This window comes from Perissodus microlepis, chromosome 19, assembly GCF_051167445.1.
Source record: "Perissodus microlepis isolate ML-2025 ecotype Zambia chromosome 19, ASM5116744v1, whole genome shotgun sequence".
In the NCBI taxonomy this organism is placed as follows: domain Eukaryota; kingdom Metazoa; phylum Chordata; class Actinopteri; order Cichliformes; family Cichlidae; genus Perissodus; species Perissodus microlepis.
This window is the reverse complement of record NC_140479.1, coordinates 10,000,445-10,018,884: the sequence shown is the minus strand read 5'-3', so window position 1 is coordinate 10,018,884 and position 18,440 is coordinate 10,000,445. Positions and strand designations below refer to the sequence as shown.

Below are 18,440 nucleotides of genomic sequence, written 5' to 3'. Positions count from 1 at the left end.
TGTCACAGTCTGCTGCATGGGGTGGGAGATGTTGTCCAACAGTGATGACAGCTTAGCCACCATTCTCCTGTCACTCACCACCTCCACTGGGTCCAGAGGGCATCCTAGAACAGAGCTGGCCCTTCCGATCAGCCTGTTCAGTCTCTTCCTGTCCCCGGCAGAGATGCTGCCGCCTCAGCAGACCACACCATAAAAGATAGCAGAAGCCACCACAGAGTCATAGAAGGTTTTCAGGAGTGGGCCCTCCACTCCAAACGACCTGAGTCTCCGCAGCAGGTACAGCCTGCTCTGCCCTTTCCTGTAGAGGGCGTCTGAGTTATGAGTCCAGTCCAGTCTGTTGTTCAGATGAACACCAAGGTACCTGTAGCTGTCCACAGCCTCAATGTCCATACCTTGGATGTTCAGTGGTTGCAGTGGAGAATGCTTGTGCCTGCGGAAGTCTACCACCAGTTCCTTGGTTTTACTGGCGTTGATCTGGAGGTAGTTCAGCTGGCACCAGTCCACAAAGTCTTGGGTCAGTCCTCTGTACTCCTTGTCGTCCCCATCAGTGATGAGGCAGACTATTGCAGAGTCATCAGAGAACTTCTGCAGGAAGCACTGGGTGGAATTGTGGGAGAAGTCTGCAGTGTAGATGGTGAAGAGGAACGGAGCCAGAACCGTTCCCTGTGGGGCCCCCGTACTGCAGACGACCCTGTCCGACACACAGCCCTGAGTCCTCACATACTGTGGTCGGTCGGTGAGGTAGTCCAAAAGCAGCTGAAGCTTGGCCCCCCTACATGTTTAAAGGATTTTCCATCCCTTATCCTAAAAGAAACCTCGACTGAAACAAGCAGCTATCAAAGTAAACCAATACCAAAAGACCTATAACAATATATAACATTATTTGAAAGGATAGGTTAATGCAAATCATTGCAACTCTTTTTTTAGTCCAACAAAATGGATGATGCTAAGTAAGAACTGGGTTAGAACAAGTTGTAAATTTGTAAGATCAAAATAATTCCTCTGCACTTCACAGATTCCGTTTTCTTCCTGTATAATAAGTGCAGTTAAATTTTAAGTATTATGTAATCCATCTGACCATTTACTGGCTGTTTATGTTGAGTATCAATGAAATGATATGGAGAATCACACTGATGTCTAGTCTATGTTTACTCACCACTCAGACTTGTAATACAGCAATAACCTGCTGATGCTGTGATGCATCTTTTATCCCTTTATCAATGATAATGCTGCAGATATAATGTAATCTTTCAGGTCTATGTGAATTTTCTAGAAACTCCAAACTACCCCCCTCCCTTCACCTACCGCATCATGCTCTGCAATTTGCTGCAGCAAGCTTTTGTTTAAATGCAATATAATGAAATCATAATCATTGCCGAATTCATTTGTAAACTCTATCCTGCACATAATACACTGAATACATCCATCCCAATCTTTGCTCGGTATCGGGATTAAACTTCTCTATAAATAATACTTAAATAATAGCTTTTACTGCATCCCAGAACTGTGTGTGCAGCTTTTTCTGCAGCACTGAGGCCTTCAAAACACAAATACCCTCAATGCAGCGTTTTCTCTGTGGGTTTATCGGTCGCCCTGAACGATTTGATTCTTTTCACCAACTGTATCAGTTACCCGCTGAATCGGTTTCTTTAACCTTGTTTTTAACCTATACTGATTGTAGAAACACAAATATGGCATGATTCATAAACAACGATTAAAGGAAGAATGAATATTACGGAGATTTAAAAAAGCAGAAGCCGCTAAAGGGAAGATAACTCGACTTATTTCGTTCCTAAAAAGAGTCGTTAAGCCCGCGAGTCATTCAAAAGAATCCAATCATCGCGAACATCACGTGAATGGAAATTTCCAGAAGCAGGTTTAAAACCCGCTGCGGTCTCTTCCCGCCTACATTAGAGTGACGACGGTGGAACAGTAAACTTCGAGGAAGACGCTACGGTCGCTTTTTTCTGAGCCAATTGGCTACAAACCAACAAATTCGAGCATTTTGAGCTCCTCTGTCAGCTTTTCGTCTTTTGATATACTTCTGGGGGGCAACAATTTGCCACAGCGTTTGCCCTTTGAATCGACTTCAACAGAAAGAAGACCTTCTAGTTACAGTCGAACTGGTAAGACAAACAACGCCATTGGCTTTATTTTATTTCTAAGTTAGAGTTACACGAAACGGTTTCAGATAAAAAAAAAAAAAAAACAAACTCAAGGTTGTGACTAATGCAAATTGAGTGATGTGGATAAATTATTATTTGCGAATGTGGCTCAACGATAACCTTTAAAGGTTGTATTTTAACTGCTGGAGACGCGTTAGCTCAGGGTTACGTCAACCTGGAACTTTCCAGTTCAAGCCGGTTTAGCCGGTGAGGTTACACAACACTGCTTTGCTCACTAGGGGCAGCACTGAGAGTGGTTATGCAACGGTTATGCTGTCTTTTAATAGACTTTAACTGCTGACACACGTTTCTAACACAGAATGTAACTTAAAGCATTCATTTTATAAGCTGTTTAATGTTCAGGGAGCAGTTTTTAGTTTTAGCTTGCCTTGAAATGTGACATTACCAGTAGTCTGCAGTCAGACTTGCCAGTTATGCAGTCGCGTTTTGCTCTCTAGGGGCATCATTGAGAAAGTGGTGGTAATGCCACATTAAAAAGACTTAGTTCCAGTAAAGTATTTAAAATTACTGAGGCGTGCTGACCACTGCAATGCTTTCGACCAAAACAGGCGCAGCTTGATGACATCATCAACATGCGCTATCGCGATAGAGCGGTATAGTCAAAATCTCTATCGTTGGCCAAATTTATATCGTTTCTATCGTATGTCGTTTATATTGCCCACCCCTAACTCAGAGTAGCTCAGATCCAAGGCAGGCCAAACCTCTGTGTTACAACCTTCACAAATGTCTGCGGTATCGATACAAAATATCCCACACATTGACTGACCTGCAATTATGAAAGGCACACATGCACACCTTCCTTGACTCTTAGCACAGATCTTCCATTATTCCATTGTGACTGTGTATGTGTAGGACTGGCATTGCATTACTACCTCACAATGCTGTGCATAAAAGCAGACCGACCAGGCGCGAGAATCACACACACATCAGGATGGCCTCCGTATCACTGCCAGCAGGAAGAACCTCTCCACGCAACAGGCTTTGGCCTTGCTTCAGGAAATGGACGAAGAAGACTCTGATGGAGGAGAGGTTTCATTTGTCCAGCAGGCCACTGATACCTCCTCAGAAGAATCTGAAAAGGAGACGGAACAAGAAACCAACATGCCTCCACGGAAGAGGAATATGTCTGCAGTGCATCTCCTTACTTGGGAAAGGACCCCAGTGATCAGAAGGGAGAGAGGCTGGCAGAGAACGTGGTCATGAAACTGATGGAGCCGTTTTTGGATGATGGGAGAAATGTCACAATGGACAATTTCTTTACTTCACTGTTGCACAGACTGCTGCAGCGCAAAAGGACGTTACGGGGCACAGTGAATAAAGTCCGGCGTGAACTTCCTCAACTTGCGCGGATGTATTCCGTAAGAGCAGCAACACGCAGGTGGCCAGTAGCGGTTTTCTACAATATGCTGGACCTGGCGGCGGTGAATGCCTACATTTTGTACAGGGTGGACAGGCAAAAGAAGATTGTTTCTGAGTCTTCTAGCTCAGGAACTTCGTTGCTGATTCATACAGCACAAGGAAATATTAGCACAGAGGCAAGCTGCTGCAGCTGCTGTGCCAGGGACTGTAAAGACAACGCAGTGCTAGGTGCAAGAGAGCTGCAACAGGTTTACCTGTGACAAATGCAGGGATGATGGACACTGGGTCTGCAAACGCTGTGAAGTTTGAAACACTGAAATAAAACAGACTCGTGTACCCATATATTGTGACTGTCTGTCTCTTGTATCGATTTGGCAGGAATTTCTGAGGGTTGTAACACAGAGGTTTGGCCCTGGATCTGAGTAAATAAATGCCAATGGTGCCCATGCGCAGCAAATCAACATTTATTAGTCCCACAAGTGGAAAATCTGCATTGTTATTGCAGAGAAGTGGACAGTGCAAGACAAAAGCAGCAAAAATAAAAACTGTACAAAGAGCACAGTCTGGAAACATAAATATGGACACGTGTGTGTGTGTGTGTGTGTGTGTGTGTGTGTGTGTGTGTGTGTACGCACACACACATATATTGTGTGTGTGTGTGTACGCACACACACATATATTGTGTGTGTGTGTGTACGCACACACACATATATTGTGTGTGTACGCACACACACATATATTGTGTGTGTGTGTACGCACACACACATATATTGTGTGTGTGTGTACGCACACACACATATTGTGTGTGTGTATAACTAGACTTTATGCATGTTATGTAAGGTGTGGCTATATAAATATATGTATGTATGTTTATGGACAGGCATGCATGAGAAATATTGCACATAGAAACTACCATGGTGTATTGTAGGTTGCAGGTAAGGAAGGAAAGTAGCTTTGCAGGTAAGGAAAGACCTGAATCTCTCCTGGTTGGGGGCTGGGGGAGGGTGTGTTTGCACAAAAAAAGCAGGAGAATAATGGAGCTGAAGGCCTGTGAAAGCGGGGTGTTAGGTTCAGGGGAATTTACGCAAATTTGCGCAGGGCTAGTAAATCTAGTAGTAGGGACTTGCACCAGGGGAGAGAGAGAGGGGGAAAGAAGAAGAGAAAAGAAAAAAAGCTCAGTAATTTTAGTGTTCTCGTCGTTTTATGCAGGTTTTCTTTTCTCTTTCCAGCCTTTGGCAGAAGACCAGACAATGGCCAAGGGAACAGGCTCTCATTCCGAAATGGCCCGTGCTCGCCAGAGCGATGGCCTCAATGTGATCTTTGACCAGAAAAGCCCCAGGTCATCCCGATCCTACTCCATATCCCGCTCTGTGTCCAGGAGCCGCTATGACAGCAGCCACTCCTCAGGCTCTTACAGAGGGCGCGACAGACGCAGACGCTATTACAGATCTTCATCGTCCTCATCATCTTCTTCCAGGAGCAGGTCCTCTCGCTCCAGGTCACGCTCCTACCCCCGCTGCCACAGACGCTCCTCTCGCTGTCGATGTGACGACCACAGCAGACGCAGCAGAGGTCGTTCTAGTCATTCCCCACCCCGCTGTTACAGGGCCCACGCTCGCTCATTCAGCCGCTCGCCAGCCAGATGCTCGCATCTCAGACGGTACAGGTCTCCCTCCAGGTCCCGCTCAATTTCCCGATCCAGGTCATCCTTCCGCAGGTCCAGGGGCCGCGTGAGCCAGTATCGATACAGATTTTCACAATCCCCATCCAGGAGCCGATCCCGATCTGTTGGACGTTCTGTCAGCCTCAGTCTGTGTGGTAAGCTCTGTAGTTGATGTCAGTAGAAATTGGCAGCAAGCAGTAATAATGCTCGTATTAAATGTCCTCATTTGGTTTGTGTCGAGCAGATAAAAGGGAACTCCTCGAAGCTGCAAAGGCAAATGCCATGAAGATTCTGGGAGTGGAGAAACTGGAACTTCCTGAGAGTGTGAAACCAATCCTGTCAGAACCCGAGCGTGAGCCAGAGAAAAGGGTGAGACACAGCTCCGAAAAGACCGCAGCACAGGTGAGTGTGGCAGGAAACATTACCTGTATGTGGAACCTGCCATTCACTGAAGGCGAAGCTTTTAATACTCTAAAGACTTAGATGTGCTTTTTCTTTCCATATAAAGACGAGGGATATGAAGAAGCTTAGAAATATCTCCTGTGCACAGCAGTGCTCTCCTTTAACTTTTAATCACAAGGTAGAGGTTAATGCATTGTTTTTAAATGATTCAGCACTCAGACTTTATAGCTGTGACTATATTGTGGTCTGTGTTGTTGACTTTCCTGTCTTGTTTAACCTTTTGGACCTTGAGGGGAACACATGCTCTTTATTTATTCCTGTCTTCATAGATGACATGACAGTGGTCTCCTTCACTCATCGGCACCTGGGATTAAAGGGCTGTCATGTGACTTGGGTGATAACAAAATGTACTCCTTGTAATCTTCACAATCTGCATTTTCTCCACTAGAGGCCAAATAAATGCAAATGTAGATGTCACATCTCACATTTTAGATACTTGCTAATTGCACACATAGATGCAGCCAACTCAGATGTGTTATTACTGATTCACCTTGTAGAAAGGAAGTAAAAAATTTGATATTACAAATGTATTTATGCTTGCAGTTGAAGTGGGTTGTTTATTTAGCAGAGCCCTCCACTCGCTGATGGAGCGCACGTGTGTGGACTGCATTATAGAGCTAAAAACAGATGAAGAACTCCTCTCCGTATACCAAAGATAAGTTGGTACACATGGCGTGTGCTAAGGGGCTGGGAAAGCTGCGTGACCACCATTCTGCAACTGTAGACAGAGAAGCCTTATATATTTTTTTTTTTCTTTCTTTTTTTTTTTTTTAAATTTGTTTTTAGATTCTGTTTCAAGGTCTTACCTTGAAGCTTGGATTAAGTGTTTGGGGGTTGCATGAGAGCTGTAGTTTGTTGAAGATATACCTACCTACGCAGTAGAAAAGCTTAACTGTGTTAGAAGCAGTTAATCTAATGTCACCTTCACAAATTGTCAAAGCTCACTCTGCCTCCAGTTTAGGGCTTGTGAGTAACTACTTGTTGTCCTTGTTTTTCAACAGGGCACCAGGGAGGAGCCTGATGACGTCTCCAGCCCGAGGTCGTCCCAGAAAGGAAAAATTGCTTTCAGCATTAACGTAAGTGACCTAAACTAAAGTGAGTTTTCCTTTGTTTCACACTGCTCTGAATCACTCGTGATAATAAAAAAAAAAAAAATTGTTTGTTTTCAGAACTCTGTTGCTAAGCCAACAGCGGCAGCTCCTCCTACAGCAAAGGTAACTCCCCGAGTGGAGCGCAGGAAGCCCTACGGCCAGTGGATCCCAGTCAGATCAGGCCAATCCTCGAGTGCACGCAAACATACCTAAACCCGCACTCACAGGGCAGAGCTCATGGACACTGTACATGCTGTATATACTGTACATATGAGATGTTCACACGTCGGTGTTTTCTTTCAGATGTTAAAGATTTATGTGGGAAGAAGTGAAGAATCGTTCAGGTGGGATTATTTTTTGTTTCCTTGTGTTTTTTGTGATGTTTATAGACTCAATAAAGTTATTTCACATAATACTTGTTTCTGGCCGTCCTTTCATACTTCAAGGCGCAGCAGTGCCAAAGAGACCTGTGTAAATTTTTTTCCACTTAAAAAAACCCCAAGGGTTTAGTAGTTGATTTCCAACTACTAAGAGGATGACACCGTAGTTGGAAATCAGCTGGAAAATGACCTGCAGTATCTCAAATGGCCACATGGTGTCAGCATTTCCACTGCCTGCAAGGCTGGTTATATAAAGGCCTGCTTCCAGAAGGTTCCTGACCTCAATTGTCAGATCTGATTTGTTCAGCTGATGTAAGCAGATCAAAAAGTGCATCTCCAAAACCTTGAACATTAAAATAAAATCTATTAGAACAGTTGTTGGTAAATCTGTACCTGTTGTAACATAGCACGATATGACACTTCCACTTGTTCTGTTTTAGCCCAGGTTAACACCTCTAGTTATAATGCTGTACATCTACTTGACTGGGCCTGACTTGACTAGATTTGGCTTCCAATGGGTGAGACATTTTTGTAGTGTAGTTTTTCTTTTACACTGCAAAGGGTGATGGAGTATTATCACCCTGCGGGGTAGGCACCATGGGCAGCCAACTTTGAATGCAAAAACTTTCTTAAGGGGATGTTCTTGGAGAACAGTTCAGGATGTGCCTAATGTATTTCAAAGTATGTTTGCACATGTTTCAATAAATTGCTGCATGTATTTAATATTTTCCAGGCAAAATATAATATAAATAGCAGTGCGATACTGGTAAATCTGAGCTGATACTCAGATATTCAAAGGTGGATTCACAGCTTTGAGCGCCTTACTGCCAGACTAAACTTCTCTGGCTGTAAGCTGACTTGTAATTGTGATTAATGACTCTGATGGGAGATACTGCACACAAACGCATGGCAGGGAGAAAGTGCTGATTACTTAGTACTGACACACAAAGCAAGCGTTGAGCTTGTTTTAACAGGAAAAGGTGAGAAGACAGGTTTATCCTGACATTTCTGTGTGACTCAATGATCCCCCCACCTTTATGAGCAGACACTGGCATCAGTTGTGCCTTAGTTTTAAATCAGTATTGCTTTATAGGACACACCAACTGTCGGTTGGCTGTGAATGAATCAAAAGTGTCAGACACAACTGTGAATTTATGCAACGTTTCTACAGCCAGTGTCCTCAGGCTAATCAGATAAGACTTCATAAACCTGAACACTAACAGCTCCGAGTCAGATATCAAAAGGAAAATCTGAAGACTTCCCCTGCTTCTCATCAGCAAAACATAAACGTGCATTGTGTTTAAGAAGATCTCATAAATTTACTCTAAGGGTCTGACTCATCCAAATAAAATAAAATTCAAGTAAGGACACATTTCATTTTCATTTAACCCTTCTGGCTCTGTCCTGTCGCTGCTTATCCAGTAGAGGGCACAGTGACCCTACATTCAGGCATGGAAAGCTGTTTGCATGTCTGCTCTGAAGTCACAAGGCTTTGTGTTCACATATCTGCTCTGGGGAAGTTAGTGGCAAGATGCAGATGATAAAAGGGATAAATTGAATTACCCAACTGTTGCTCCGCGTCCCGTTCTCTTCGTGCACCTACGCTGAAACCCTGTTGGCTGACATTCTGTGCTAAACATGCCCCCAAAGAGATTCAATGATGAGTTAACGGTTCATTCTCACGCTCAAAATCTCTCTCGTCATGAGACCACACACAGAAGCAGCCACAAGAACAAAAAAAAGCACAACAAGTGTGCAAGATAATGAGATAATTGGAAGTGGTTTATTAAAAAAAAAAAAAAAAGAGTTCAGAGACAGACTTTTCATAGTGTACAAGGAAAACAAGAAATATTACATATGTCAGCTCAAAAACCTGGCAACACTGCGTTTTCGCTTATAAATACAGAGACTTTAAGCAAGAAGGAAAAAATAAAAAGCGAAACTCTAAAGTGACCTGACGCTCTACACCGCTGTGCCCCTCTCCAGGTTTTGCTTGATCTCTGCTGTGTATTTGCCATAGAAACGCTCTGCCTTCTTGTTGAACTTGGCGTTCCTCTCGTTGATGTAGTCGATGTCGGCGTCGTCGTTGTAGGCTCTGCGTCGGCTGTACTTGGACCGCTTCTCAATCCTGACACAAAGCAAAAATAAAAGCAGCTTAGAGACATTTTCATAAACTGGCGTGGCCTCCAACTGTGGCAGATCCAATAACAATAACTGGCTGCAGGCAATAATTTGGAAGCATGCATTTTTAAATTTGGCAAGCCGAGTGGCGATGGAAAACCTAGCGCACGTACTCGGAGGAAAATACTGTCAATTTGTGAGCTCCTACTCCTCATCCACCGTGTCTTCAAAGCATTGTTGTGCGTCATACCCTGGCAACTGAATCCTTGTCTAATGCCCTGCAGTTGCATCTCCAACACAGTCCTTCGACTGTCTTAAATATAGAAGAGCTTGGGGGAAGACCGGGGTAACAAAAAGGTCAAAGATTTCTGGAGGAAAGAGAAAACCTTCAGCTGAGTGACATTAAAAGTGAGTGAGGCAGAAGGTACTGTTAGACCTCTTTGTCTCGCCACCTTAAAGTAGCCTCCAGTGTGGTTATCATAAAGCTTTGCAAAAGCATCACACCATCTGTCTGATATTTAGCCGTGCACACAGGCTGTTCAGGTTTGACAGTGCCCCGACTATGACCCGGTTCCACCATCACGTGACCTAGTCGGTCACTTACAGACCGGCCAACACTAATTTAATCTGTGAGATCTCCGAACTTTATTCAACACAGTTCTGTCTGAAAGTTCTGAACTGAAAGCATCTGCAAGGCTCTGCAGGTCTGCTGGAGAATTTCAAGGGAGGAGACATCCAGTCACTGGCTGCAAACAATTTTCAAAACCCCCCCAAAAAACAATGTTATATTTGAACATTTGAAATACATAAAAGCATCATAGCTCATGGATGTCACCACATGTGATGTTATGATTATCATATCAAGAACCAGCGGTCACTTATGAGACGAGCAATGGCTCGGTCACATTAACAACAGGATGGCAACTTTGTTGCTATTATGAAACACTGGTGGTTTTGTTGTCACCGCACTGATTTTTTTCACATTCGGAGACCGACTACAAGCAGCTGCAGCAAGAAACAGGTCACCCAGAGGCTGAAGACGTTGCATGCTCGTCAGTGTGAGGCAACCCATCTACAAACAATTGCAGTTGGACTTGGACTGACTAAGCAAAGGTTTGCACAGTCATTTCACCAACGGGTGCAACTTGTTTTTGATGGATCTCAAGTGATTGAAACTACATCACGATTTCTTGAGGCATTTTCGAAGTTCTGTTTCAAATCTCTGAGGTTCTAGAAGTTTGATGTGACTTTCTGTGTCTGAAGACAAGCAACAAATTTCACATTTTTTAAAGTTAATTTCTGTATTATCACAAACAGACTGCATGTAATTGACCCTTTACTCATGGGCTGAAAACAAACAAACTTTGTCTTATTACCATAAAAGTTGCTTTAAACACGACACCTGGTCCCAGTCTTCTGAAGCAACTATTTTGAAGTTGCAGTATCTTGATTGTGCTCCGGTCTCCAACCACTATTTTCCTCAGTGTGACTGCAGCACAACGGAGCTTTCATAGGCAGTTAGCAGCCCGCTGCTTGTCACCAACTTGATCGTATTAAAACAAACTTATTGCTCAAACTTTGTTGTCAAATTGCACAACCAATCACCTCCTCTTCCTGGCATAACAAGACGTGACCCTGCCAGCTTGGTTACGGTTATGTTCAGTTTAGCAGGTTGAACTTCCCAGTATTTGGAAACTCTGTTTAAACCTTGGTCAGAAGGTGGCAGATAATGAACTACCTCCTATCCTCATTTGGACCAGAATTTATGGTCTGGGGTTGAATTCTTCCACTCACAGAGATTGCCTCCCATTGCCTTTGCTTATCTTCACACTGCGTTTGTGGTGTGCCAGCGTTGGGAAGCAGGGATTTAACTGACACGAACCCACGGTCATCCTGAGACACGTGACAAAACAAACATTTTGGGCAGCTTTGATGGTGCAAACCAATCATAATAACCAAGCTTTAACCAAATCAGTGCTTGGCTTTTCTTCCACACTCCCACAGGTGGATAAAATTCTGTTTTACATCACATGCTTGATTTTGTGTAACCACAGAGCATCAGTGGGTACAGAGGTTTATCTTAGCGGTCTGCCCAGTGAATCAGGCTGGTGTAGATATAAAATTTAGTGATGGTCAGAAGTGGATAGGGAACTGCTTTCGTGAAAAGTGTGACTTACTGTTTCTCAACATCCTCCACCATGCGGTCAACGCCATCCTTTGTGGGAACATGGGTGCCGTAGATCAGGCTATTGGACGTGGGGTGGAAGTCCTCACCGCTGTGGAGCACCAGCAAAACAATTAGAAATGCATAACCACAGATAATCGGCACTTTAACATTCCTAAATCCACTTTTCTATCCCATCATTGTGATTATGCTCATCCTAATGAGGGAAGATCATGTCGCTTTGGGGCCAGTCGTGATGGTGCATCCTTCATGGTTCTGCATGTGGCGACTTTTACAGGCCGGAAAACACCTCCAGGGCAGTGAATTCCTCTCTGACCTTAGTGCGCATTCTCCACATTAAAAAAAATCTTTAAATTATTTCTGGAGTGTGGAGCTACGTTCACATGTCGCCCAGGGCAAATCGGAGATATGCGAATTAATATATAGAAAATGCTTTGCACACACATGATGGCGGGGGTTATAGATCAATATCACCAAGCTTCATTTTCACAATTAATTTTACTTGACTGGAAATTTCACAGTTCTGGTCACAGAAAGACCTCCTCATGCATCATTTTTATTACACTGTGAGAGGAAATTCATAAAACTAACTCCCAAGGACATTTCGTCATATTTTGAGTGGTCTGTGTAACGGGATTAATAAAGACTCCAGAAATGCTAGTCAGTTAAATGTAATATTTATTTTAATCAACGTACAAAATCTAACTTGCAACATACGTTAGTTAATAATAATTGGATAAACTCATTAAGAAGGCCAGCTCTGTTCTGGGATGCACCCTGCACCCACTGCAGGTGGTGGGAGACAGAAGGACTCTGGCCAAAATAACATCTGATGGACAGAGTCTCCCACCCCATGCATGTAAATGCTGCTGAACTATTTAATTTAATAACGGTACAGTACTCTGTTTTTGGTAACCATTGTCCTTGATGTAAATATGTAAAAAATGTTTATGTTCTGTGTCTTGTGTACTGTTTGTTTGTATATGTGTTTTTCTTGCTGCTGTTATACCCAAATTTCCCCATCTGGGACAGTTAAAGGATTCTTCTTCTTCTTCTAGTTTTGGTTCCAAGATGCAGTGATGCCCTTAATGGGGGTTTTACTACAAAGATGCGCCAGTAGTAAATCCGTAAAACAATGGGCCTTGTTTTTGTCGCTCCAATTCCCTGTTTGCTCTCTGTCACATGGTGATGTGCAAAAAAAAAAAAAAATCAATGTCAGCTGCCCTTTTGGCGTTGCTTCGGCCAGTTTGCACAATTTTTGGTGGGAGACTGATGTGGTGGTATTGTCCAAATGACAGCAACTATCGCTATACTGCAGCGACTTCCTGTGTGATGACGATGAATGCTACCCAGTGGAGGGTGTACTGGGAACGCAAACGTCCCCAGTTCTGTGATTTTGAGTCTTTGCAAACAAGTTGGTGCCTTCCAGGCAAACTAAAGAAGCTTTCAGTAAGGTGCTGTGTGCCTCTATATCTATACGTTCGTATTTCCCCTGCCAGCAGCCACTCACCACCTGGCTGGAGAATACAGAGGTTGCTTGGGGTTCCTGAGGTCTGACGGAGGCCCAACTCACCTTTCCTCCTTTTGCTTCTCGTAATTTTCCATGTCTGGCCTGATCTGCTTGGTAAGCCTCTGGTACTGCCGGAACTGGGCCTCTGCATATCCTGTAGTCCATCGTGTGTGCGTTTGTGTGTGAGAGGAGGAAAGGAAAAAAGAAAAAGAAAGAGAGTTATAATTAGTGGAACAAACAGCAAGCAGGCACGAGGCTCAGCAATCACAATCTGCGGCTTGTTAAGGAGGGCTGAAGAGGCATCTCTCCACCTCAGCCCCCCCCCCCCCCTCTTTTTTTTTTTTTTGAAGCCCCTCTGCTGATTATTTTCTCCCCAGAGGTTTTAATTCAGGGGAGGTTTTGATGCCACACATGGCAGCCATATTTAGGAGACACAGCAAATGTTTTTTTCCCAGCAGATTAAAGCAGGAGCAGTCTGACACGGTAAGGCCAGGATCTGTGTTCACAAAGCTTCCTGATGCTAAAGGTTGTTCCTAGTCACAAAGATCCTGGTAAAGATAAAAGCTATTCACAAAGGCATTCATCTTCTACTCCAGCTCTTCCAATAGGAGCTACACTAAACCTTGCCATCACTGAAAAAGTACAGATGGTGTGATGAAAAGTAACGGCTACCAAACAGTCAGAAAAATCCAACCAGCACCAAAATGGACAGAAAGAATGGTACAAATAGCAAAAACAAGCATTTCCATAAGAAGCTGGCTCCCTACATTTTGCTGTAATGTAGGCTCAAAGCATCTTTCATTCATCTATGTCACTCAAATTTTTTGTGATAAAGAAATTGGAAACTAAACAGAAGACGAGAATCACGGTGCACCACTTTCTCAAGAGTAAATTAAGTTAAGTAAGTATCTAGTAAACGATTGGACTGAGGCTCTTTGGCGTGACAAGAGGGTTGCCCACGGCTAAAATAAAGCCGTTTGATCTGATCACCTTATAACATCTGTAAAAGGATTCCTCAGCCAATACAATCATTAGACGTGGTCTATTTTTACACAGTATTAAACATTGTTCAGCAATCATGCTGGACGTTAAAGAGGATGAGAATCATGCAATCAGATTAGAATTCTTTTAGGATTCAAGCTAAATAAGGTGGTGCTGTTAGCCTGAGCTTCAAACAGACATTTTTTTGGTAGGCTGGTGACAGTCTGGCTCTTCCAAAGAACACAGGTCAGCTGCAGAGTTTCTGTGTATGCTGACAAAAAGTAAATAGAAAGGTGTGTTCAAGAATAGTCTCCTTAGAAAGACCTCAGAGAGGTCTTACGTTAGCCTAGAAAGTACCAACAAGAGGAATTTCAGCTTATAAGTGATAAAAAAATTTTTATAGCAACTCTGAGCAAAGAAGGGACTAAAAATGTTACATCCATTAGGACGTGAAGCTAACATTGTTGCTAAATATGACATATTTAACTAAGTAAATAATGGAAAAAAATATCTCAGTCTTGGACATAATGAAGAATCACTCGCTGATATTTGCTTCTATACATTAACTCAAATTTCCAGGAGAAAATCATTCAGCTTTTACCAGCACACTGAAGTCCACTGCCTGTAAAAGCTTTTTTAAGTCTAAGATGTGAAAATTAAATGCACCGTGAGTGCTGTGCAACTGTCTATGATCACTCTGCTGGTTAAATCTGGGCAGACCTGTTACATTTTTCCTGCTGCCAAATATTTTACTGACACTTTAACATTACCGTGTAGGCGAATATGAGTTAATCTTTAATGGGATCAACCACAGATTTTTATCACTGTTCACCATTTCCTCTTTGTTTTTTTAAGTGCCAGCGATGACACTAATACAAACGCAGGGTCATGTTGTGGCTAGTTTCTACAGCTTTGCAACCACTGCTATTATGATGGCATGTTTAACAATTAGTCTAATAACCACACTATAAAATGTTAGACTGCACAAGTAGATGATAAAGTCATCTGTCACTCATCCTTCTCCGACTCCACTTTCTAACACATTTTTGCCATTAATAAATAGAAGAATAGAGTCATTAGAAAATAATCTGCATTTGTCTTTAGTGGAACAACCGACCTGCAAATCCTGTGTCAGGATTCTTTTTCTTCTTTTTCCTCTCCCACCTCTCTGCATCGTCAGCAGTGATGTCCAGCAGTTTCACTCTGTTATAGTCCTCCCCACGAGCAGCACACTCCTGAATCAGAAAACGATACTTAATAATCAGCTCAAACTGGGAAAAATTCAGCTGCACCACCGCAAAACTTTTAGATATTTTGATTCTAGTAAATCCAGCATAAACCTGCCACAGTATTTTTGGGTAATGAGATAACACGTTATGTTGTGCTACATAGAAGAGAAACAGAATTTTCTGACAATGCCTGGAGGTGATTCACTTTAGACTTTGGGGCAACTGCACTAGTGATGATATGAGATTGACAAGGATGCAGTTAATACAGCTGTCGTGGATACCTAAAAATCACTTTAAGAGTCCTGGTGGGGATTTTGCATGTTCTTCGGTATGATGGTATTTAATTAGCCTGAAATTAGGACCGGTATATCAGTACATCCAGTGTACCAACCCAGGACTACTGAAAAACTGAAATACCTTTTTCTTGTCATCTTCAGCAAGCTCCCACTCCAGTCGGGCTTTCTTAGCCTCCCAGTTTGAGGGCAGCTTCAACCTCTTGTCTTCCTCCACGACCTCCTGGTGGTTGAGCTTACGTGCTTCATTCTGCAGTGACAAATAACAGCTTTGAGGAGAAGCTGCATGAAAGAAAAAAGGGAAAAAACAAAAATACAATACACCTGTAAACCTCTATACCTCATTTCATGGGTCACACCTGGCCCAATTTGATCAAAATGGGTAAGAAAAGTAAGAGTAACACACAGTACTCATCTTTAGAAGATGTTTACAGAGACATCTGCTGTTATAGTACATTAACATATCTACTGTTGGAAACCTACAATTCAATAACAATGTGTTTTGAACTTGTCGTGAAGTCCTACAATTCCCAAAAAAAGCTCTACTTTGAGTTGCTGTGAACACACCTTTAGAAGTTAAACTTTCAGCAAATAAGCTTTTAAAAAAACTGGGGGTTTTTTTGTGTTTTTTTTTTTAAAGCTTATTTTGTGGCAAAATTTCAAAGCAGTATTTAGACTTGGCAGGTGATTCTATACATGCGGTCTTTATGCCCTGATTACTCTCCAAGTGCACTGGGGGGTGTTATAATGGCTGCATGGTCCAGAGAATTGCTACTGATACCAGCAGCCCAAGTTTAAGAACATTATTTCCTTACTAAAAGAAAAGTTCTTCTCTTGTAAACAAGAACCAATGAACAGCCTTAGATTTTCTTTTAAAAAACAAATATTTAACAACAGATCTCACTTTATCCACATTAATCACACCATCACGACACTAGGAGCAGCAGTGCGTTTCATTGAAAAACTGGGTTGGTTAATGATCTTACTGCAACTGCCGGTGTCACACCAAAAAGTGATTGCTGAAGTCTGTGATATATTTGCTTATATTAACAAATAGACTGCAGTGAGCAGGATGTATTAGTGAGTTTTATATAAAATAAAGAAATTACCCGCTTTGCAAACATCTTTATGACTGTGTTATTGTCACTACCCTGTATGATTAATCAAGTCCTTTTTGCCCAATCTTTATAGAGCTGTTGTGCTTGTGAGCTTCTGCTTTGTGACAGGAATGTTTTTTCGGGCTCAAGATGATTCGATATCATTCGTAAGAGATATGTTTGAGATATACTGGTCATATTCAAGCTTTGTTTTTCACATGCCACTGGTTTGCACACTACAGTGGATCGATTCCGGCCTTTGGGACCCCAATTTGCTGACCATGCGGTTAAACACGAGGTTTCTGTGATTTTACGATACATTTGACTGAAGCTTTGAAGTTAAACAGCTCACCCGTTTGAAATGCAGCTCTCGAAATTTTCGCAGTCTCGCTTCTCTCTTCTGGGACGCGACGGTTTCAGTCGGCTCCTCTTCGGCAGTTGCAGCAGACTCCTGCTAACAAAGACAGTTATCAATACAAGTAAAACGTTTTAATTCAAACTGTTCAATGAAGAAGAGACGCCTGAGAACAACTGGCAGTCAGAAAGCTAAAGCTTATTAGCCGCTAAATTCCCGTTAGCCTCGTAAATAAGACACGACATTTTAACCAACAAACGACGAAGAAACACAACATCTGTCAGCAAAACGACACATCGCACTCTAAAGAGTTACATCCATCCACCATCCACTATCCATTAAAAATAAACCTCAATAAAATACCAATAACAAGGAAAAAGCGCTAACCTCGCTACAAGACGCCATTATTGTGGTATTGATGCGGAAGAAAACAGGAAGTTCAGCACTAGCGCCGGATATTACGTACAAGAAGAAAGTAACGCAATTACAACAACAAAACGTAAATAAAGCAAAGATAATCGATTAATTGCTGAATAACATCGGTTCATATAACGGCAGAAATCAAATATGATATAATCTCAGCTCCACTTTCAGATCATCAACTTATTTTTATTGAAATAAACAACTTAACAACTAAATTTTAATGGACGAGTCACTAAACTTAATAAAAATAATATAATAATATAATAAAAAGCAATACAAATAAATAAATAAATAAATAAAATACAGAATTTATAGAATACAGTTATTATACAAAAGTCATATAGGAAGAATTGATGAAGATTACGAACTTAGAAAATAGTTTATAAAATCTCCAACAACATATGTTAAAAAAAGAAAATCTATCATTAGAAGAACAAACAAATCTAAAAGATTTACAACTTAAGTATAAAAACATTTATATTTTAAGGGCTGAAGGAGCTTTTATTCATTACTGAAAAAAATGGCTAGAAATGGAAGAAGAATGTATCTTTCTTAAACTTGAAATAAAAAGGAAAAAAAAATATTTTAAAATTAAACGTCAAGAGTAATATAACTGAAGACCATATTCAAAATTCTTCTTGAAAAACAAAATCAGTGAAAAACTTTAAGTTACTCCTTTTATGGACTCACTTAACGATATTAAATAATCATGATTTAAGGGGAAAAATTAAAATTCTCCTGGCACAGATGGATTAACTGTAGAGCTTTGTAAAAATCTTTAAGAAGCTATCTTTATTTCTTTATAAAGTACGCACAGAAACTGAGAAGCTTGGGTCACTTACCTCTATAGTGACTCAGGGACCAGTGTTGGTGTTATGGATGGGCCTCAGGGGTCCAGGCCCATCCAGAAAAGTCAGTGTGTCCTTTCAGCTGAATGGTACTCAAACACTTCAACTAAGTGCCGTGGAAGCTCAGTTTAATTATTTAGCTTACAGTAATTCAATACTTTTGTACTGGTCATGGAAACCAGCATGACTGAGTGGATTGGTCGATGCAGGTCGCACTTTGGGAAGTACGACTTCTGTCTCTTTGAAATCAAAAAGAG

At 41.9% G+C, this 18,440-nt stretch overlaps 2 protein-coding genes across 6 annotated transcripts; one reads left to right on the top strand and one right to left on the bottom strand.

The window, feature by feature from the left end:
• The first annotated feature begins 1,880 nt into the window (after nt 1-1,880).
• Nucleotides 1,881-7,174, top strand: rsrp1 (arginine/serine-rich protein 1). Of its 4 annotated transcripts, XM_084914600.1 has the most exons (5): nt 1,882-2,126; nt 4,775-5,363; nt 5,453-5,610; nt 6,672-6,746; nt 6,840-7,174. In XM_084914600.1, exons 2-5 carry the CDS (start codon nt 4,796-4,798, stop codon nt 6,972-6,974), a joined length of 936 nt encoding a protein of 311 aa, XP_084770726.1. In that variant the 5' UTR covers nt 1,882-2,126; nt 4,775-4,795; the 3' UTR covers nt 6,975-7,174. The 4 variants fall into 4 exon arrangements, 2 of the variants coding, with proteins under 2 accessions (XP_084770725.1, XP_084770726.1); XR_014798594.1 differs by lacking the exons at nt 6,672-6,746; nt 6,840-7,174 and adding an exon at nt 6,239-6,556 and having other exon boundaries at nt 1,884-2,126; nt 5,453-6,017; XR_014798593.1 differs by lacking the exons at nt 6,672-6,746; nt 6,840-7,174 and adding an exon at nt 6,236-6,556 and having other exon boundaries at nt 1,884-2,126; nt 5,453-6,017.
• Nucleotides 7,175-8,897: 1,723 nt separating this feature from the next.
• Nucleotides 8,898-17,398, bottom strand: syf2 (SYF2 pre-mRNA-splicing factor). Of its 2 annotated transcripts, none has more exons than XM_084914601.1 (7): nt 17,300-17,398; nt 16,910-17,008; nt 15,585-15,710; nt 15,056-15,173; nt 13,021-13,111; nt 11,440-11,538; nt 8,898-9,269 (listed from the first exon to the last, which is right to left on the bottom strand). In XM_084914601.1, exons 1-7 carry the CDS (start codon nt 17,315-17,317, stop codon nt 9,104-9,106), a joined length of 717 nt encoding a protein of 238 aa, XP_084770727.1. In that variant the 5' UTR covers nt 17,318-17,398; the 3' UTR covers nt 8,898-9,103. The 2 variants fall into 2 exon arrangements, with proteins under 2 accessions (XP_084770727.1, XP_084770728.1); XM_084914602.1 differs by having other exon boundaries at nt 16,910-17,011; nt 17,300-17,350.
• Between the last annotated feature and the right edge of the window lie 1,042 nt (nt 17,399-18,440).

What these genes read in the sequence shown, in the direction of transcription:
- rsrp1 (XM_084914600.1), top strand. Translation starts at nt 4,796, where the DNA reads ATGGCCAAGGGAACAGGCTCTCATTCCGAAATGGCCCGTGCTCGCCAG. An exon ending in TGTCAGCCTCAGTCTGTGTG is followed by an intron (nt 5,364 to 5,452) that starts GTAAGCTCTGTA and finishes TGTGTCGAGCAG; the next exon opens with ATAAAAGGGAACTCCTCGAA. An exon ending in AAATTGCTTTCAGCATTAAC is followed by an intron (nt 6,747 to 6,839) that starts GTAAGTGACCTA and finishes GTTTGTTTTCAG; the next exon opens with AACTCTGTTGCTAAGCCAAC.
- syf2 (XM_084914602.1), bottom strand. An exon ending in GAGAGCTGCATTTCAAACGG is followed by an intron (nt 15,711 to 16,909) that starts GTGAGCTGTTTA and finishes TTGTCACTGCAG; the next exon opens with AATGAAGCACGTAAGCTCAA. An exon ending in TCCTGACACAGGATTTGCAG is followed by an intron (nt 13,112 to 15,055) that starts GTCGGTTGTTCC and finishes GATGGACTACAG; the next exon opens with GATATGCAGAGGCCCAGTTC.